Genomic DNA, 22,112 nt, shown 5'->3' with positions numbered 1-22,112 from the left:
TTGAATCTTCTACATGGGAAACAAATCTCACATTTCTTTGCCTTGGCCTCACAATTTCTCTCTCTCTCGCCTCCAATTGATCATCTCCTGCCAAACTCCCAGAGTCCAACTCAAATCTCATCTACGGACAGGCTCGTGTCTTCTCATTTGAATACTCATGATAATTATTCCTGTAGAATTAATCTGCCAATGAACGATGACCTTGCAACAGCTTTTCTACTCTTGTTTTGAAGAGTTCATACAATCCTCGTATTTGATTTTTCATATAATCACATCTGGTTACCCAACTACAGCTGCTCTGAAGGGAAGGTCCCTGTCTCACATTCAATAGATGGATAGTTGCCTTTTTCAGAGACCTGACCTTCAGCAGGGGAAACCAATCCCAGACCTAGAAGCAGTCACACTGGTATTAAATATATCGGATTCACTTCCATTTTATTCCTGGCACATTCTTGGGTTGAAAAAGAATACTTAGAGTATATGTTATAACAGGATCATACATTTACTTAGGATGTTAGGAAAATCTACTCAACATTATTCTTCCAAGATGAAAATCTTTTCAAAGTCTGACAATAAGATTTTGTCATAAGTAATTATCAAAATTTGTCATTATTAGTTAAAAATTAAATTGTTTATGGCAACAATTCTGTAAGCAAAAAGAATACTTGCAGAGTATATGTTATAACAAGATCACACATTAGTTGGGATGTTGGGAAATTCTACTCAACATTACTCTTCCAAGATGGTGAAAATTTCTCAAAGTGACGATGAAAATTTGTCATAAATGATTATTAACGAAATTTGTCATTATTCATTAAAAATTAAATTGTTTATAGCAACAATTCTGCAAACAAAATGATGATTGGAAAGAGTATGATGAACTAATCTAGTTTAATTCTGACAACGGCATGTTGGCAGGCAGCCTCTCCACAACAGACGTGTTGAGTCACAAACAGCTGGCTGGGAACACTGCAGAGTAGATTCACAGAAAAAAAGCTCAGTTTCACTGTGCCAGGAATTGTTCAAAATGTCTCCAACAGTAAGAAAACCATCAATATTGAGTATAAAAAAAGCTCGTGTAATATTATGTGATGATCAAATGAGAGGACGTCCATACCATGCTTAGCTTTACAAGGAAGGCCTGGTCCACATGAGATGCTTACAAGCTTATTCCCTTCCCTTCCCATCCCCCCACAGGGTGCAGAAAGCCTCCCAATACATCAAGAACCAAATGTACAGAAATTCACGGGCCCAAAGTACTGACCAGGGGAGGGACGATGATGTGGAAATTTCGGAGGTGCATATTCTTGGGACTCCGGAATTCGGGAGCAAAAACATCCACCAGCATCTTGAAATACTCTGTGCCTTCGGCAGAATTCCGTGTGTGGTCGCTGAGGACCGAGTCCAGCTGCCTAAAGTCAGAAGAGAAGGGGGAAGGTCAAGAAGGCTGAACAACACGCTACTGGTTCCTGCCCCTTACCAAGGAAACAGAGATATTAGCCAATTCCACCAGCATCATGCTCAAGGGCCCAAGGTTTTAAACTGGAAGTCTCATGAAGAAAGCAGAACTATGTTCTGTATGAGAAGAGGCAAGAGTCCGAGCAGCTCGGAAGACCCAGCATCAGACCCCAGGACCATCGACCACCAATGCTCAAGGGCAAATATCCCTTCTGCCTCTGGAGCTTCGCCAGTCGTAGGGGGTTCAGAAGACTCCTTGCTCCCCACTCCCCTTCCTGCTGCCCTCCGCCCTCTTCCCCTCTGAGGTTCACCCACCCCACACCCCATCCAAGCATGAATCCAGTGGCCGTCTCTGCCGAGCCCCAATACGTCCTTGTCCTTTCTTCCCCACCCGCTTCCCGACCCGCTCCTGTGCTCATACTAGGAGATGCTCCCCCAGACGCCATCTCAGCCCCACACGGAGGCTCTCACCACCAACCCTGATGTTTGAATGACCAAGACAAAGGCTCCTTTACAGGACCAGACTCTTCCATCACTCTGCCTCTGCCTTACCGTCCTAATACTGGCAGCTTCCCCATGACTTGCCTCATAGCTGTTCAGCCCTCAGTGGTGGAGCCCTCGATTCCAGCCACTCTCGCTGCCCTTTCCTCCCTCTGACCCTTCAGCCCTCCGGCCTCTTGTTCCTTCTCATATCCTGCCGTGCCATTTGTTCGACCTGCAACCCACCTGGGCAGAGCCTTCTGAGCTCGTGCTGGTCTGATGTGCCAGAGTCGGGCCCAGTGAACACAGGGAGTCATTCGGATCCTCCTCAAGCACACGGGACACAGCCACCATTACCACCTGCCATCCAACTGTACACAGTCCAGTTTCCAATGGAAATGCTCCTCTCCCAAGGTGCCAGATGCAATGGCCTTTCCTCCCTCCTCCTTCCTGCTCTCGCTGCAGCCCCTGCCTCTGTAGTCAGCCCCTGCCCTCAGACTTTCACATTTCTCTCCCCTGACTTTCCTCCTGAAAAGGGGATCTGACTGCTCTGGGATTTTTGCCTTGGACCTGCCCACTAAATGCAGGGGTCCCCTAAGGCTCTCTGCTGGGCCCTCGCTCGGTGACCTCACCAGCTCTCATGGATTCAGCTTCTTCTCTATGCAGATAATTCTCCATCTGTTTATCCAGCCCCAGTCTCTCTTATCTTTGGCTTCACTTTTCCAACTCGATAAGTCTGACAGAGATCTTGGACTCAGCATGACGAAAGCCGAGGTCCCCCCGCCTCCTGGTGACCCAGCCCCTCAGCTCCTCCCCGTCTCAGCACTATGTTCAGCACTTTACTATATGACTGCTGTTCCTTCTTCAGGCTCCTTCTCTTCCCTGAAGGAGCCACCATCCGGAGCCTGCTCTAGTCACCTCCCACCATACCCTTCTGCTCGGTCTCCTTCCTCCAGTCTCTCCTCATTCTTTCCTTTCAGCCAAAATGATCTTCCTAAAATGAAGGTGGGGCTGTGTTGTAACAGAGGAGACACATTCCATCATGACACATATATGAAATTTAGATATCTCTTCGATAAGCCCCAGGGCTCCCTCTGCCCCCCAGGACCTGCTCTCCCCAGCCTCAGTGCTGCCTCTGGCCTCCTGCTCTGCATCTCTCAGCTGGGCACAGGGATAAGAATTCACCAACTCCAGCCCAAGAGCACGCCTGAATGCCTCTGCACATCCAAGGGCCTTTCTGTTGGTTTACAACAGTCCAAGGAGCAGCTCAAGAAAATTCTCCTGAGCAGGCTCTGTGTCCCCTGGGCTTCTTTGGGTTCAAAGACACAGCTGTCTTCCCTTACACGGATCAAGCATGAGTGAATAAGCCTGTGAAACAGCAACAACACCAGCATAAACAGGGTGGTGAGGTTTTTAACATTTTTCATGGCTCTGCAAATGAAATGATTAAAATATTCAGATTAAGGTAACACTGGTTTCAGCAGGAAGCCAATTCTAAAGAAAGGAGCCATAATCTATCCTCAGTCTCCAGAAGCACAGATAGATCCGAGATGCTTCACATATCCTAAAACTGTAAGGCTTCAGGCCAGTTTTGGAGACGTCCCTCCACCAGCCAGAGTACTGCTTGGCTAATGCTCCAGAACCTAGAAAAGCTAGGACTGTCAGTGGTTTTGTGCATACTCGTGCTTACATTAGCATGAAACAAAGGGTCCATTTACTTCGGGTGTCTGTAACAGAGCAGAACTTTGCTGACTAAGCATAAATTAAACCCCAAGTGTGCCCCCAAACCCACTAGTTATCTGCCAGAAGAACCCACACTCTCCTCTCCCCAAGGCGATCTGGCGCCTATGTGACAGCCTTCCATGCCAGAGCTGTGACGGCTAAAAAACGTTTTTCCTTCCTTCTGAAATGGAATATTTGAAAGAGGCAAAAGTAATCTCTTGTTTAAAGTCACTCCAATCTACTGAAGAGAAGTCTGCAATCCTCTAGCAACATTCTCTCCCTCTAGACAGTTGGATCTCTCCAGCCTTCCCCAGGCAGCAGCAGTACTGAAGTTACAAAGGAGCCATAACATTTCAGAGCTGGAGGGGAGAGCAGTCCCAGACATCAACCTAGAGAGTCTCTTCCACAGCCTGTGCAGGCACTGAGCCTGGCACTGAAGGCCCCCAGGGAAGAAGAGTCCAGAGCAGCCCCTGGCAGCTTGGCCCCCTCCTGGCCAGGTCTGACATGAGCCCTTTCATCCTCTCGTCCAGCCTAGACGGGCCTCCTGGACACGGACATGGCAGCTCCTGCCTTACAGCCCAATGAGTAGTCAGCAGGCCACTAAAATGGAGGCTTGAAGCTGGTTGGATGAGAGACGGCACCAAAAACCTCCAGTGATTCCAGACATGCAAAAAAGACAAGAGCTATAGTGCTGACACTGTCTCAAGACATCATGTGGAATTAGGAAAAGGTTTGGAAAATAAGGTCAAAGGGAATCCTGGGCAAATAAAAGCAAACTCTCCCTAAGAACTGAAATTGAGACTTGGGAGAGCTTACTTTCTCCTAAGGAACTGGAAGCCTTTCCCATATTTATACGAGTAACAGAGAACAACAGGCTGGGGAGAGGGCTCTCCTTTTTTCTGGCTATAACTTCTCTAAGACTCCAGACCAAAGCAGCAAGCATTTTTTTAAAGTCTCCCCTTAAAACAGCCATCCTCTTTCCTGTTTTTAGTGAATCAGATACAGTCTGTGGATGAGAATCCACATTTATTCCCACATAGTGGATTTCTATAGAAATTCGCAAGAAAACAAAATTTAGCATTTTCCAGCCTATCATCCCAAAGACAAACAAGATTGGGCCAGTGGGCCAACATGGTAGGACACTGACAATGGCTTTTAAAACTCTAATTCTTTATGACTCAACTTAACTTAAATCAAAAATAACAATGAAAATGCTAAGAACCCACTCACCTGATAATGAATCATTAGAAGTAACAATTCTCCACCAGCTCATTGTTGGGCCCCACAAAAGATGGCCAAGCAAAGGACAGTGTCTGGCTATGGTGTCCAGCCTCTACATCCTTTCCCATTCTCATCTCAGACAATGAAAAGAGAGCTACTCCCTCTGCTTTATATCTTTACACATTAATCCCAATTCTTTCACCCTCATTCTTTCCCATGACTTCTCAAAGAAAGGTTTCCTAGGGTATGACAGTCCTTTGAAAAGCTCAACGCTTTGTGACTTAACAAGTCCACCGAGCGCACTGAGATACACAAGATTTAGTTATACTTTCAAACTCACACAGCTCTCTCCTAATAGGGGCCAATTTATAAAGGGTGTGTTGGTTATCTCTCTACCTTAGCATTAAGTTTTGTGGGAAGGGGCAGCTTCTTTCAAGTTATTGTCAAGGAAGGCAAGTAAAGAGGGAGCCCACCATGCAAGTGACCTTGAACTTTCTTTCACTAAGAACACCAGACCTGCCAAAGAGCACTCTCCCCCCACACCCAAGAACAATATCCTATGAAGACAACATATGAATTCTGAACATACTACATGCTTGATCTCTGTTCTCTAAAAGTATCAACTATCCAAGGAGGATATTCCATGTTGCCATAATTTTTGCTCCAAATATATTCAATTTGTCTTGATGAAGCTATAATTTGACTCCAAAGAGTATAGTAATAGATCTAATTTCTCCAATTAAACATTTAACAATTCCATTCACTTTTTTTTTTATTCACCTCTTTAATATTAACTAAAGTCATATCAGAAAAATCAATTCTAACCCAAAGCGCTAATGGGAAGCAAAAAGAGAACTCTCATGGAAGAGTTCCTTCTTAACCAAATATTAAAAGCCCCACTGTCCGGTAGGTTCACTAAGAAGCATGACCTTTAATTTTATTTAGGTTTTTGATGTTAAAACAAATAATTGCTCAAAAATCAACATTTTTGAACAAGTATGATGTTTCAGAATCCTGTCTTAAATTTCATTTTCATAGGTAACTTTCTAGTTTCTTTTTTGCTGTTTGATCAAGCTTGACCCCAAGTACTTTCTGTAATCTCCAAATACAACATTACCTGGCTGCCTTGAGTGTTTCCTCTGAAAGTCCTTCTTCTTTAACAAGTTCTTCAAAATTGACAATATCTTCAAGATCAGGAACAAACCTATAGTAAATTGTGGAGGATGTCACTAAAATTGGTAACATATTCAACTTACACAGGCAGTGTGATTCAACTAAAAATTAAGAACTCACAGTGATTCATTTAAACTACCAAATCACCGGGTACTTGACTTACAGACTTCAGCACTGCTACATCAAATATTGGGAGCTCAAGAAACAAACTGATCCTGGTGATCAAAAGATATCAGAGAGTGGCCTGCCCTCTGTACTACCTTGTAAAATTAGATTAATAGCAATGAAGAAGAAAAGGAAAAGCTTTTCAGAGATGAAGTCTTCAAGTGCAACAGAGAAAGCACCAACATCACTGTTCTAAAGGATGTCTTCTTATCATCCACCAACGTGTCTGATTAGAAGAAGAGGAAGAAACTTCTCTCCTGTAAGAGGAGCACTAGAAACTCAAACCAAATGGCACAAAGGTACAGAGTGGAAGATGAAGAGATGGGGGCTGTGTGCCCCTACCTGATGGCGTTGCTGCTGCAGTGGAGCCCACCCGACCGGATCATTCGCACATAGCCCATCGCATTACCTTTAAAATGACAAAGGAAGCCAATCAGATGGAATGACAAAAGGGTCTCACCAAATCTTATGACCAAAGCATAGCTGCTTGCTGATCACAAATAAGGTCTGCAGTCATTTAGTTACCATGTAAGTAAGAAGTACATAAGCACTTCCATCTACAACCTTTCCTTATTTAAATACTATTAATTTAAATTAATATAAATTGTATATATTTAATAGTATCACAAAATGAAATATTCGCAAAAGGAAAAATGCTAAAGTTCTAACAGTCTGACATTTTAGTATCTTAATAGCCCTAACAAGATAAAATAAGTTTTCATTACAGAAGCCAAGTCTACAAAGGACTATATTCCAGAATGTACACTCTCTAAAGCACATAAAACTTTTTGAAATTCAGTTCAAACAGAAAATGGGGGCACCCATTCTATGCCCAGCAGAGTGGAGGCGTTAAAGTCAAAGATACAATTACCCTCTCCAAAGAGCTTATAGCTATTTATAAAGAGAAGCTTGGCACACAAAAAACCCTGAAGAACAGCATGCTACAATATATAAGCAAATGTGAGAGATGTGGTACAAGAAAGTTAATGAGAAAAATTTAATATTTCATTTTTTATTGATCTACTGATACCTTTTAATTTATCAAAACTTTATACTAATATATGTATAAATGTATACATGTAAGTTTACACAGTTGTCCCAGAAGTCTTCTGCACTAAGATTTTTGGTTCACCTGTATAGTTCTTTTTTTTTTCTTTTCTTTTTGGTCTGTACCTGTGATTTCACTAGTCCAAGCAAGCTCCCAGTGAAACAGTTCCTTCTAAGAATGTAGCCCAGCAATTCTTTTATCACTTACAGTCTCAGAGCTGCCTAAGGCACAGGGAGGTTTGGTGTCTTGCCCAATCACATGACCAGGATATGTAAACAGCAGTCCAGGATTCTAGCCATAGGACCAGTAGTTCTCAAATTTTGGATCTCAAGATCTCTTTACACTCTTAAAAATTACTGAGGACCCCAAAGAGCTTTTATTAATTGTAAGGTGCATCTATCCATACTGTATTAGAAAATATTTATCTATCAAGTTTTTTACATATAGATATGATTTATAAATTTGATATGTAAATATTTTGATATACAAGTTTAATTTGATATATAAATGCCAAATTTATCAAAAATTTTTTTGACAAAAAAAAAATATCAAAATATTTAAATATCAAGTTTATAAATCAAATCTATATTTAAATTAAACATATATCAAATAAAATATTATATATATATAAATCAATTTACTGGATTAAATTAAAACTGAAAAATTTTCAAAATATTAAATTCATTTAAGATAAATTTAATAAAATTAACTAAACTAACGCACTAAATTTAGTGCATTCAGAGGAACCTTATCTCAAAAAAAAAAAAAAGTGACATTCTCATATGAGCATCATTAGCTGTCCTATATGAAGTTGATTACTTAAGAAAGGATTCCTGTAAAAATAATTAATTCTAATTTCACAACAATTCTTCTCACCTATTTGGCTGATGAGCTGTCTAAACTGATCGAGGTAACTCTGTCCATCTGGTGTTATTCCAAGTTTTCTGATTCCTCTATTGAATTTTTCTGCTCTTTCAAAAGGATACTAGAGAGAAAGAGTTTTACAAGTACTTTCATAAGAACACAGTAGAAATATATTATCCTTAATGCAGATATTACATACAAGTTTTTAATATTAACTCCATTCTGCATTCTAATTTGTTTACAGAATTTATCCAATCCAGCAATCAATCAATCCCTATTAACACCTACTATGCCCACGCACCGAGTTAAGCACTAGGCATATAAAAAAAGGCAAAAGAAAGTCTGTCCCTGTCCTCCAGGAGTTTATTGTTAATTAAAAAACATTTACTAAGCATCTATGTTCCAGGCCCTGTGCACGGTAACAGGGACACACACATATAATGACGGGGATCAGGAAAGGCTTCTTTGAAGTACATGATAACTTCAGAAAAAAAGGCATTCTAGGAGGGCTGGAGGAGAAACTATATAAGTCACAGAGGCAGGAAATGGAAGGCAATGGCTTAGAGGACTGAGTGGGCCAGTCTGCCGGAAGACCAACTGTGTGATGCTGAGCAATGTACTGAGGGCCTGGAAGAATAGGCTGCAGCTAGATAAGGGGTTTAAAGCTTCCATCCTTTGTGTTTTTATAACAAACAGTAGCCATTTTTTAAAAAGGGAAATATCAGAATGTGATGTTAACAGCTACCTTTCTTTTCTTTGCCAAGACTCACAGAAAAAACACTCCCCTTGAATCCATGCTAATCATCATCATGACCACCTGCAAACATCGGATCAGTCTGCCCAGGGGTTCAGAAACAGAACCATGTCCCCGCTGTGGGGACACCTGCTTCTTCATCCCAGAATGACAGGCATATGAAATCTCTCCTGGAGGGCAGAGGCTCACAAAGCCATTCATTCCCAAGTCGCATCCAGTAGCTCGAATATAGATTGCCATCAAGCAGGCAATGAGTTTTTCAAAACAACCATTAAGGGGACGATTGATAAATTCATTTTGAAATAACAACAAAGACTTCTTTTTTCTTCTAGAGAGAGAGAATATGATCACATCAGCTTCAGTGACCTACATCTAGGCATGAAATCGCTATTAGTAAGCACTGCCATAAATAGTATAATCTCATATTTGATATGATGCCCTTTTAATGCATATTCTACCAATCTGTTTTGATTAGTTCCTCTGACTATTTCAATAATCACTCAAAAAGATGCAAAGCATCACTAGAATATGGCAATATAAACTGACCTTTATAAACTGCTACAGTGCCTATAAGAGCAATCTATGTTTTGGTCCAGGCCTATGACATCATGAAGATAGGGAAACTCAGTATGGAAACTCCTTCCCCCAGTGAAGACCATTACCTCATCTGTGATTGATTCTCAGTGTTACTAGGGGCACCAAATAGTTAAACCACCTGTTTAAGGTCACATAGCCAGGATGTATCAAAAGCCAGGATAATACCCATATCTTTTCAAGGCCAAACTTGCACCCATCATGCCAGACTGCCTTTGAAATTCAATCAAATCATCTCAAAAATAGCAAGTATACACAACATACCTTATGATCATTTTGATCCTTGACTTCCCTGAAAAACCTGATATCTTTGATCAACCTGGATTTGATGTGTTCATCATACATAAATTGGCTAAATATATAGAACTTCTTTCTCAAAAACTGGTAGGTGAAATTAACCTGTTAGAAAGTTAAAATTCAAAATCAGAAAGCAGGATGTAGTATAAAAGCACATTATGAGTTTTTAAGCCAGTGTCAATAGTCATAATTACAAAAAGGTGATGAAGTGGGAACTAGTAATAATGATGCTAAAAAAAAAGAAGAGGGGAAAAAAAGATTATTGGGTCATTTTTTTAAAGCACAGAAAAAAAGGGGTTCAAAAGTAGGGCAACGTACATTTATCATGCTGAATTTATCATAATTCTTTGTAAAAATGAAAAAGAATGTGATTTCATGTAAAGACTTCTGTTTCTATTCTCAAGTATACTGATTTGTGAAGTTTAAAATAACAAAAAAAAAAAAAATTAAAAGATTCACTTGGTCTTAGATATGCTAAGATTGAAGTAACTGATGTCAGAAGACAAAATCGAGGCTGAAAAACAACTCAAATAAAATTCTACATAGAAAAAAAAAACAAAACCAAAATATTCATAGCAGTCCTTTTAATGGTAGTAAAGAAATATAAATCAGTGCCCACTGATTGGAGAGTGACAAATTGTATGTACAAAAAATATGATGAGTAGAAAGACTTCTATGCTAAGACTTCTATGAATTCTGTAAAATCATTATCAACAAACTATGATTCTGTAATTTTATTCTTCCATTAAAAGTGGAAGAGGTAGAAAAAAAAAAAAAGAAATGCTTATTAACTTTAAAAAATTTTAAAGAAATTACAAGAAAAAAGTTTGGCCCCAAAGAAAAATATGTGAAGACAATCTCATTAATCTTTCCAAAAAGGAAGAGACTATGGGATGGATAACACTAAATACAACATTAGGCATTTTCAGTATATTTGGTTAGTGAGACTTTTTTTATTTCTTTTTTTCTCTTAGATTGGGCTCTCTGGGAGAAGACACACTGGAAATTATAGGTGATATAAAAACAAAAGATATCCAAAAAATTTATTTTTTTTAAATGCATAGGTAAACAGTAATTGAAGATAAAGAAATAAATTATATTTCTAAAAGAAAAAAGGGTACTAAAAGCTCTGAGAGGGCAGAGACCAGGTTGTTTACTATTATTAAATATTGAAAGGCCCACAGTAAGTAACCTGTCAATATTTACAACTGGTTTAATTCTGGCAGACAATGGCTTACACAAAGTCTGGAAATTTCAAGTGCAGAAACTCTCTCACCCTCCTTCAGTCACATTTCACATCTTTCCTCTAAGCAATCATAAGGTTGCAGAGATAGAAAAGAGGAATCAAAATAATTATGGGATGAATAACTTTAACTGTAAGGTTGATTTTTAAATTCTTCAAAAAAAGTTTTAATTTTTAAAAAGGCTTTATTATACTATGCATTTACCTGAAAATTTTAATAAGCAAAAATGAAAAACTTAAAACATACAAATTATATAACAGCTAATTACCTATCAACGACCACATTAACTTCTTAGTATCTACTAAAAATTTCAAATTAAGTGCAGGAAGGGGCAGTCAGATTTTATAAAAGATCTAAATTTAAAAACGTTGCCATCATCTTAACTTTCAAGGGCACAGAGAATACCTAAATGATAAATTGCCCAGCAAAAGTTGTAAGAAATCTATTTTAATGAATTATATAAAGACAAGTTTCAATAAACTTACTTCTTGCATAAACTAAAAATTTATACATCCAAAGTTCTTGAGGATTCTTGAAAATTCTCCGCTTCCTTAGGTATTGTACCATCTCCAAAGCATCCCAAGCACAACATTACATTAGACAACAGGGAAAATATATTTTCAAAACCAATGGGGAATTCCCCACACTTATAAAATTATTGATTCAGAAGGAAAAAAGTAAAAGGTACCTACTGTTGTGTTCATGATTCCTGTCCCATGGGTGCGAATTGAATTTGCAATATGTCGGATGTTAATTGTATTCAAATGCTTGTTGTTGCTGGTCCTTTCAATGAATATCTGCAAGTAAACAGATTTTTGTTTAGTCAATAAATCAAAACACATTGAATCAAAAAATTACCACACACACACACTCTCTAGTTATCCAAAACCAAAGATGTCCAATGAAAAGGCTTCAATTGTAAGTCAAGATTCATTTATAAAGCACCTAGGTTTGATGCTAAGTAAGCTTTGGTATGACAGGGTCTTTCCCAAAAACAGACAAAGAAATTTAGACCACAATTTCCCATCTCTGGAAATGTATAAAACATCACTCTTGCCCTCAAATCCTTGCCACCACTTACCTGATTATTGAGATTGTAGAGGTATCGGGACACAAATACGTGAATGTTTCTCATGATTTCCAAAACATCCAGACCCTAAAATTCAATCCAATTAGAAATCACATTATCAGTGGCTTAAGATCATAAACATCACAAGTTAATCTATCACAGACCATGGACTATGCAGAGAACTAGGACCTCTATCAAAAGTCAACAACACTGATTTTCTGGTTATGTAAAGTTAACCAACTACTTAAAACCTTAAAGAAACAGTAACTGGGTCTCTCCATGGGACATAACCAAAGGATATAAAATGTCCTTTAGACCGAGACACTAGCAATCATCTCCATAATGTGACTTGAGAATTGTAGGTAATATCAACCGAGGGGAAAAAAACCCTGAGCTCCTAAAAGCAGAGATCCAGGACTCACCCTCCCCACACTTCTTCTCATAAGGACATGGGAAAAATGAGCAGAGTAGGTGCCCATGCTACTATTTCTGCTTCCTCAAACACCAGAGACAGCTGGTCACCTCACCAAAAAGTCCTCAGAAGGCCCAGGCTTGTCTCCTTTTTCATAAGCTCCCTCCATCCCAGGAGCTTTATCTCTTAACAGATTTTTCCTCCTATAGCAAGATATGGCCAAAAAATGGTGGTATAAAAGATGCGACAAAAATCAGGCTTTTCTGAATCTGTAAAATCTGAGTAGGAAACTATCTAGGAAGACTGTCCTGAACCATTTCAGCATCACCTCGCTTAGCTACAAAGGAGGCCCGTCCTGAGAAACCAGGCTGGCTATTCTGTAAATTTGGAGTGAGCCCTCACTCCTCACCTGAGAACGATCAACCTCACACATGTGGCAAACAAGCGCTAAGATCCCTAACTCTGACCCTGGCAAATAGTGACATACTCACTGGCTCCTGCCCTTTTTTTGCAACAAATGTGTTCCTCCAAGAGTTTGTATGTTCAAAATTTTATTTTATTTTTTCTTTGGTGAGGAGAAGGGGGAAGCAATTGGGTTAAGTGACTTGCTCGGGGTCACACAGCAAATCAGAATCTAAGGTCAAATTTGAACTCAGGCTCTTCTGACTCTAGAGCCGGTGTTAGACCATTTCTAAAAGGTTGTAGAGGAGGTTGACATAAAGAGAATCTATGGTGAATCTTTTCATATGGCAATAATCATGCTCTAATGCTTCTTTCTTACATCAAGTTTAGATTTCTACCTATTGTCTTCTTCTAGTGAAGCAAGATGCTATTTACAATACAAATAAACCTACCCAAAATGATGCATAAAAGAGGCTTTTTCAATATGCTTTGCACATACTCTACCTGCTCCAAAGTCTGACTGGGAAGATGGGCTTCCGTCATGACCAAGCCATAACGCTGAGTTGCTAAATTCCTCATTTCGCTGTAAGTGGCCCAGTCATGAAGAGCAACTGTTGTGAGGTTGTAGAAAGTCTTGTCCAAATAATGGGTTACAAAAGCTAAATCAAAAACAAAAAATACCGAGTGGTGACTCAGTAGCTAGTGAATCCTGACCACTTTGAGGAGGGAGAAAGCCAAGAAGAAGGGAAACCTCATCTTGCCTCCCAAAGGAAGCTGTGGTCCTTTCACATGAAATACAGAGAAGCAGAAAGAAGGCCCATAGAAAGGTCAAGGAAGCCCCTCCAGGGTAAACAGATCCATGTGGAAAGAAGGGCTACCCTGGGCCTGACTGAGCCCGGGAAGGATCAGGGAGCACGCACCCCGGATGTCAATGAAGCGATTGAAGAAGCGAATGGGGTTTAGGGAGAAGAAGAGGGCCAGGTCTTTCATGCCAACTCTGAAGGGGTTCCGATCGTCCAGCTTGAGATGGGTGTGCACAGACAGGCGCAGGTCTTTCTCAATCTCTCTGCACAACTTCTCCAGCAGATGCTGCTCAGACAAAAGGGAGCACACACTGCTTTAATCACCCAGTGACAGTAATACTGGCATCCCCCCAGCAAGGAAACCAAACACAGAGAGAATCAGTCACAATGCCACAGAACAAAACATTTTATTTGGAAGCTAAGAATTACTTTGCTCCAATCCTTCAACTAAGATTTTGACCCAGAAAGTACTAAAGGAAGCTCTACCACATTGCTTTCTACTGTTACTATTTGTAGCGCGACTCTGCAAATTACTTTAAGTGTGTATGTGATAAAGAAGAAGCCTACACAGTGCTTTTTAAACATCCAAAAAAGCAGAAAACTTCAACTCTTCTGCCTTTAGGCACAGACTGCTAAAAATCTCCAAAGAAGGTTAATCTTAACATTTTGAGATAAAAGAGATATTGTTAACAACCAAAGTTTTTCAGCCACACAAATAGTCTTTTCCCAATCAGAATGATACTGGGCTCATGATATCCAAAAATGTATTCAAATTAAACTATCTTCAAAATATATTAACTAAGGATTTTATCCTCCAATCTATTTTGCCCCCACAAATGTCAGACCTAAACTCAAAATCCAAATACACTAAAGAAAGGTACACCTGATTAAGCTTTCCACCAGGTTTCAAATCTGATAATATGAGAATTGCAGAGCTTCAATAAAACTAAGCAACAACATTTTTAGTGCTTTTTCAAACTTTCATTTAGTAATTTTATCCTACTCAAAGCTTGCTTTGATCCAAAAATGTATCCAAACACTGCATTCCAAATACATATTTTGTTTTTCGGACAACATACAGTTACCTCATTTAAAATTTCCATAATCTCCTTGTCATAGCAATTCAGAAGGACTTCATAAGACTCTAAATGTCTTGCACACACCATAGCAGGTACACAATCCCGTAAAGCACTGAACATGTACTAAGAAGAAAGAAAAATTACTAGACAAATAGGAAACAAAATACTCTTAAGTTTCCTGCATCACAGGAAATAGTGCATATTTTATTTTGGAAATATCAACTCAGTCCAAAGGATGACTTTGTCTCCCAGTCTTCCTTCTTGAAGACTCCCTCAGCTATATAAATATTCTATGTCCAGAAAACTTCCATCCTAGATTCTTTTCCCCAATATTCCTTTCAAACAAGCTGACTTCCAGTACTAAACATAGCAGATCTAGATGCTGTTTTTGTGAGTAAATGATTTTTAAATGATTATTGTACCCAACAGAGAAATTAAATTAACTGAAATTAGAATGATTAAGGGGAAACGAAAGAGGGAATTAGAACTGGTATCATTAATAATAATATTAAGACTTCACCCATAATTATTTAACTGAATACAGGAGATCAGAACAATGTGCAAAGCACTAACTGGAATTATTGGTTACGTTCTAGTGACATTGGCTTGTTACACTAAACCAGTAAGGGTTCTCTATTAAGGCTTTCTTTGATTTTATACTTACGTGTAATCTAGCTGCATCAACAGCATTTTCATATACATCATCTAAATAAATTGGAAAGACAGCTCGATGCCAGTATAGGAAACAGCAATCACACTGTGTTTGGATTCTGCAACACAAAGCAGTAACAAGCGGTCAAAGAAACCAAAGCTACTCAAGACATAACAATGAAAGAAATGGGGTTCTGAAATGCCAAATCACTGGGCTTCCCAATACTATATTCCTGTAAGACAGTATCAAGTGCTCTTTGGCAAATAAGCTTCTGTTTTATGAGATGTCTGGCAATGGATTCAAGTGTCTTTTAAAGGACAAAGGTTAACAAGAAGTGCTTTTTTGATGTTTAACTAAAGTGATGATTAGAAACTTATGAGGGATGCATTATTTTCAGCTGTGTTGCCCACTCTACATCAGAATGTTAAACCTTCTGAAAAATGGGACAAGAGGTCACTGTCACCTATTTCTAGTACCTGTCAAAATAACTTTTTCATCTCACAGAGAAACAAATGACCAACATTTCTACAATAACGGATACAACAATTCATTGACTCTTCTTGTGATGGGAGTTAACTGGCATCAGTTTCAAAAGGAATGAACTACTTCCCAACTTCAGTTCTCTCAGCCACGATACACAAAATATTCATGATTGTTATGTTGATACAGATAGGAAGAGAATATCAAGTGCAGATCTGTTATGAGCTAATTCATCAGGGGTCAAGGAAGCCCTTAAAAAAACCATACAAAGTTCTCCAGAGTAGGGGATTATACAAAGCAGCACTTACAAGAACATACATCTGAAATGATCTCTTTTTACTAGTTGCAAAGAGCTAATCTTTAAATATTGGGAAAATCAGCTAAAGAAATAGTGCTTGAACACTATTACAAAGAAGGAAAGAACTGCTAACAAGATACACATATTCTCTATTTCTGCCAAGTTCTGAGTTAAGAAAGTGATGAAAAGGACTTCTATTTACTAGATAAAAATGATTAATTTTCTATCTCCAACATAGTCTGCTCACCTTTCTCTAAGTTCACTTATCAGATCCAGTTTTTTCATCACTACTTGGAGAGGAAGGAGCTCTTCATCCTTAAAAGTTTTCTATTGGGAAAAAGAAGGGGCAAACACTGGTTCATCATTATCACTGTATTCCAGGTTGGCTCAGAATGCATTGTAACAGATCAAGGAGAGAACATACCATCTGGGTGCCCACACTCAGAGCCAAGGAAAGGATGAGGCGCCTCTGACGGGTGCTCGGCCCATTAAGAGCATTCTCAGCTAACACGAGGGCAGAAAGGACATCGAGACGCTGCTCACTGTACTTTTTGTCCGAAATTACTCTTTTCTTGATGAGAAAAGAAGAGGAAAAAAAGGAAAGAGAAATCTGACTTCAGATTCAACAATCAAGGGAGAAGCTACATGCTAGATGTCCATGTTCAACTTCAAGGAGGTGAGATTCGGAATCAGTCCTCCATGACTGACTTTCTTTCCTTCTTTTAATGAACATTTGCCAATTGGAAAAAACAACTTTACTGACTTTAAAACTGCATTTACTTAAAGGTGGAGTCTACTTAATCAGGAAGGTATCCCTTCATCCACCAAAAGCCCCACCCAAACCTCACCCTCCCTCATGACACCCAATTCTGCCCTTCCTTAGAGCAACCCCCCCAGGAATACCAGGGCTCATCACTGAGCCACCTTACAGCTGAACTCTGCTGGACAAGCTGTTTGCCTAAAGGAGAGCAAAAGCAGTTTAAAAGCACGAACTGTCTGGCTTTCTCTGTGAATCCCCAGGGCTCTACTCAGTGCTTAGCACACAGCAGAACTTAAGAAATGCTTATCTATCGCATCCCATTGTCATTTTCCTCATTTCAAGTCTCCCACTAGACTGAGCCCTCCCTGGTGACAAAGCAAAACATTTAGCGTCTGACATTTCTTAGACACTGCCAGGTGTCTGAAAAATGTCAAACTATAAGCATGTCTACCAGGCTTCGTGATGAACAGACATGTCAAACAGCCTCTCACCCAAACATGCCTCTAAAGGCCCAAACTGCCTCTGACTACAACTGTACTGCTTAACTAGCTATTAATACACTACTGCATCATGCTCTGCTTTCAGAAGAGGTTGAGCCTAACATTATGTTACCTTAGAGTCTGTGTTGGGGAGGCCAGTTATGAGTTAGCTCAATCAAGAGTTAAAGGACAAAGATCTACCTACAAGCCAATAAAGACCACACGATTTAATGAAGATGACATTTAACATACCTTGGCCACAGCAATGGAATGAAGAGCTTGATGTTGAAGGTGTTGGGTTATGTGCGAAACAGAATCAGCCACAACCATACTCCTTCTGTAAAATGTATGTTCTATTGCCTTTAAGAAAGAGAAGAAATCTTCTCCAATAACTGCATTATTGGACTGTAATAGTACTTTTCCCCAATGACTCACTTATTTCAATAGTTTCATACTTTGACACATCAAAAGATATTTATTTGGAAATTCTTAAATACTGAAATAAGTCTCTTTTTTAGTCTGTTATATGTAGCCATTTATATAAATAATTGTCATTTAGAAACTCGTTTGTGATAGATTATCACTTGTCAGTAAGTATTTAAATGAAAGCCATTTCTCTACAAGTTTAGAGGAAGGGTATTAATTCACCCACTGTTAAGGAATAATTATGAGTTTTAGGCCAAAATCTTATCCTAAATGTAATACTATAAACATAAGTTCACCTTCCAACATAACTGCATTTTCTCTAAAAGAAAAATATAAAAAGGAATGACATTATTCTGCTTTTATCTATAAACTATTAAAGCAGAGTTGGCTTTTTTATGTTTTTGGAAGGGCAGGCAACGTTAATAAAGGGTACTTTTTATTAACAGAAAAAAAAAAAAAAAGAAAGAAGAAAAAAGAAAGGTGCTTATAAAACTTAAAAACCTGAGAAACAAGCAAGAGAATTTTCACTGTCTTTCTCTCATTATAAGCAGGACAAAAGGACAGCTCTCCACTGGTGATGAAGCTCAATGAAAGAGGTTTCAAGGGCAGAGGTATGAAGCAAGAATTCCCTAAGTTGTGTCTCAAACCATGTGTTCTTCCTGGTTGCTGAAATGAACCACATGGACACAGGAGGCCTGACATCCCTAACAGCCTGTTGGAAAAGATGAAGGGGCTTCTCCACTGATGTGATGACAACCACCCCCAAAGACTTCCAGCTCAGACCCAAGATTATGGCTCACACATCTATGGCAGGGTGCCTGAATTCAAAGCAAAGCAAAGCAAATTCAAACTATCCATAAGTACCTTGCAAAGCCAAACTTAAATGATAGCAAATATGTGAAGAATATTTTAGGAAACAAACAAACAAAAAAAAAAAAAAATCCTTAATTTCCAAGAATAAAGAACTGCTTGTGAACAAAAAGGCTATTTAGTTCTCTGACTCCAAGTACTTTAGGCAGGTACACTACATAAAAGTGTAGTAATTTAAAATGAACTTTAAAGTCATTAGTGTTGACACAAAGGCTTCAGAGTTGGCTTTTGTTGTCTGTGTGTTGGTTTCCATGCCCACTTGCCAAGCACAGTCCCTTCCAGATCTTTCTCTAACAAGCAACAAAAAGCTTGAGGAGTTCCAACATTTGAGATTCTCCTAGCTACTTGTCACTTCTGACAGAATGTAGTTACAGCATCCTGAAACTTACCTTGAGAAGCTCAATAAGTCTGCATAAGGCTTTGACTGAAGTTTTGGTCATTGGCTTCTGCAGGGACATGTAGAGATTCATCGTAGTTTTAATAATGGTGCTAATGCTGTATGCATATAAAAAACCCTGCAATCAAGAGAATACTATTTTAAGATCAACACAGTAGAGAGTGGATTAGATCTATTCACAAAGGAATAGTTTTCCAGTTTAACTCAAAGTAGGCTGTTGCTTTGTAGTTTGGTGGAAAGCATAGTAAATCTGTCAGATGAACTGAGTTCAAATCCAGTTTCCTCTGCTTGTCATCTGTGTAATCTCATCTCTCTTTTCCTGAATTTCTTCATCTATCAAGTGAGCAGATGGGATCTCTGGCTTCTAAGGCCCTTTTCAATTCCAGATATGTGATTCCTGAGCCTATATACTTGGAAGGCATTTCCCAAAGAAATAAAACCTAACGAAATCCTTGCAGTGCCACACTCAGCACTACCAGGGACTTGTCTTCTATCTTCCCTTCTCCTACAACATGCGATGGCAGGAGCAGGGACTTCCCAGAGTTCCTCTGGCTTCCAAGGGACAGAAACAGAATGTTTAGGAAATTAATGAAGGGGAAGAAAGCTGGGTGTAAAGCACTCAGCCTGATAAGGCCCCCAAAGCAAAAACTCTCAGAAACAAGATGCTGAGGAAGGTAGTTCTGTCTCTTTATTTCCTTCAGGGCCCCTAAGGAAAGAGACCTGCCTACTCCCCAATATTGCTTCCAGCCATACTTCCCTTCCTGGCCCACTGAGGCACAGAAGGTATCTCACAGCTCCCACCTTTCCAGGCTACCTCTCTCTGAAGAAAAGTCTCTCAAGACTTTTAAAACTAAGTACCTTTGTGGTTAATCACTCAAAAGAAAGAGCTAGCAGAGAAAAATGCAGGTGGGCCCTGTCTAGTACACATTTCCTGAGATGAATATGCCATGGGACAACCATGGGAAATAAAAGTTCTCGTATCAAGATCACAGTGTATTCTGGGCACACAAAGTCCTGAAATAGGACGTACATACAATCTCAGAGGAAAACTGGGCATGCTGTCATGAGAGCCAGGATAAGAATGAACAGCTCTAGAGTAAGGAACAGAGACTCTGTGGGAATTGCCACGCACAGAGAGGAAAGAGCCTGAAAATGCTGCTGACAAGGCTGGAGCTAAGGGGAAAAGTAGAGTTCAGATCAGCTCCCTTCTCCCATCTACCAGGTCCCACTGATGACCACACTTCATTGCTTGGTCTGTTCTATCAAACCAAATGTTACAGTTCTTTTCCAGGTAACATCTAAACTCGTATTAATCCAATTTCCAAAAGTTGTAGATAAATGATTTACAAAGTATTTCAAAGACAGCAAAATGTATGTTACCTGTATAAAAACATTGCATCTATTGGTGAGGTCTTCAGCAAACTTATCCATTCGCTGCTCTTTAGATGAAATAGATTCCATTTTCATCATCCATGAGCTAACAAAGACGTAATAAGACTGTACATCTCTAAAAAAGAAAAAAGTGTGTTTTCAGAAGCGATCTTTCCTCCAAACATCTAGAGAAGGCATACTGCCTATTTTATTTCAACTTTACAGATTAAACATTAGTATTCCAAGATTAAGCTTTATTGTCTAATAACAAAAGGTCATTCAGTAAGAGAATAAACATAAAGAGACCACTTATTACATGTGAAATCAGCAATAAATTGCTACCACTTTTTAATGGATGAAAAGAAGTCTACCCAAAGTAGTTCGCTTTCTATAGAGTGTTAAACAAAGCAGCCAATATTTAAAGCTATTTAAGAATAAACAAATAGATGTAAAATGTCAATTAGTTCAATTTTAAAAGGGAACAGGACAGTAGTTAGTTGGCAGATAGAGCACTAGGCCTGTAGGCAGGAAAACCCAAGTTAAATTGGATACTTACTAGCCGTATGAGCCGGGGCAAGTCACTTAACCTGTTTGTTTCAGTTTTGCCAAGTGTAAAATTGGAATAATAACAGCACCTACCTCCTAGAGTTAGCGTGAGGATCAAATGGAATAATATTTGTAAAGCGCTTAGCACAGTGCCTGGCACAATAGACTCCATATTAAGTATTGATTTTTCGCAGTCCAAATAGTATTTAATTCAACATAATTTACTGATTGTTACAATCTAAACTCAATATAAATAGATAATCACGTGGTCATAAGGTTTTAAACATTCAATTTATGTTACTCTGATAAATCCCATTGCTAATGGCACTCTCTGATGAAGAATAAATTAAAATCTGATGCCTTTGTTTTTCTACATGATGTAAGAAGAGTCAATATTACATCTAAGCTCTTTAAGCAGTTTTATGTAACCTACTTGGTAAGTGATTGGGCCTTTTGTTGTAGAAAAGTGTCCCTGTGTGTTTTAATGGCATGAAGGCTTTTTTTGTCAAGGAGTTTGGCAGCTGCTGGCATTTTCTGGATCAAAAAGTTATCCGCAAACCAAATGATGTTAGCAGTTAAAGTGATGGCTGGAACCTGGAATTTTGAGAGTAAAAAGGAAAATTAACACATGCACTGGGCATCAAAGCTCATGGGATGAAAACCAATAGCAGATGCAATGATCTAATTTCACATAAAAATTCAGCCCCAAAGTCGACCCCATAATACCAGGAATAAGAATCCTCTATGCCATATTACTGGCAATTTCATCCTTAGGATCAAGCATCGTAACTATAATCCAAGTTTGAATATTCTCTAGTTATAAACTCCCACATAAATTACAAGAAAGATAATAAAATCTTGATTCTTAGAGATATACAAAACAAAAGCAATTCCCTGGGCACTGACCAGCTTGAATTCCCCTTTGCACTAATGGAAGAAATAACTTCTGGAGATGTTAAGTTCTCCTAGACAGACAGATCCTGATCCTGCATTAAGGGTTCATCTGAAGGAAACTCTGCAATCTCTATGCTTTGAATTATGCACCAAA

At 39.0% G+C, this 22,112-nt stretch overlaps 1 protein-coding gene across 1 annotated transcript in view; it reads right to left on the bottom strand.

The window, feature by feature from the left end:
- The window catches only part of WASHC4 (WASH complex subunit 4), a 51,262-nt gene that overhangs the window by 8,415 nt on the left and 20,735 nt on the right, over positions 1 to 22,112 (bottom strand). Inside the window, exons 13-29 of the mRNA XM_051961339.1 lie at positions 21,498 to 21,658; positions 20,528 to 20,654; positions 19,140 to 19,265; positions 17,707 to 17,814; positions 16,640 to 16,786; positions 16,463 to 16,542; positions 15,450 to 15,555; positions 14,792 to 14,908; positions 13,824 to 13,992; positions 13,408 to 13,562; positions 12,102 to 12,176; positions 11,713 to 11,817; positions 9,744 to 9,878; positions 8,144 to 8,252; positions 6,562 to 6,628; positions 5,999 to 6,085; positions 1,265 to 1,412 (exon numbers count right to left, since the gene is read on the bottom strand). Coding sequence (XP_051817299.1) covers positions 1,265 to 1,412; positions 5,999 to 6,085; positions 6,562 to 6,628; positions 8,144 to 8,252; positions 9,744 to 9,878; positions 11,713 to 11,817; positions 12,102 to 12,176; positions 13,408 to 13,562; positions 13,824 to 13,992; positions 14,792 to 14,908; positions 15,450 to 15,555; positions 16,463 to 16,542; positions 16,640 to 16,786; positions 17,707 to 17,814; positions 19,140 to 19,265; positions 20,528 to 20,654; positions 21,498 to 21,658 — 2,022 coding nt within the window. The remainder of the gene's footprint in view (positions 1 to 1,264; positions 1,413 to 5,998; positions 6,086 to 6,561; positions 6,629 to 8,143; positions 8,253 to 9,743; positions 9,879 to 11,712; positions 11,818 to 12,101; positions 12,177 to 13,407; positions 13,563 to 13,823; positions 13,993 to 14,791; positions 14,909 to 15,449; positions 15,556 to 16,462; positions 16,543 to 16,639; positions 16,787 to 17,706; positions 17,815 to 19,139; positions 19,266 to 20,527; positions 20,655 to 21,497; positions 21,659 to 22,112) is intronic.

This window comes from Antechinus flavipes, chromosome 5, assembly GCF_016432865.1.
Source record: "Antechinus flavipes isolate AdamAnt ecotype Samford, QLD, Australia chromosome 5, AdamAnt_v2, whole genome shotgun sequence".
Lineage (NCBI taxonomy): Eukaryota > Metazoa > Chordata > Mammalia > Dasyuromorphia > Dasyuridae > Antechinus > Antechinus flavipes.
Note: the sequence above shows the minus strand (reverse complement) of the source record. Positions and strands in the feature narration are given on the sequence as shown.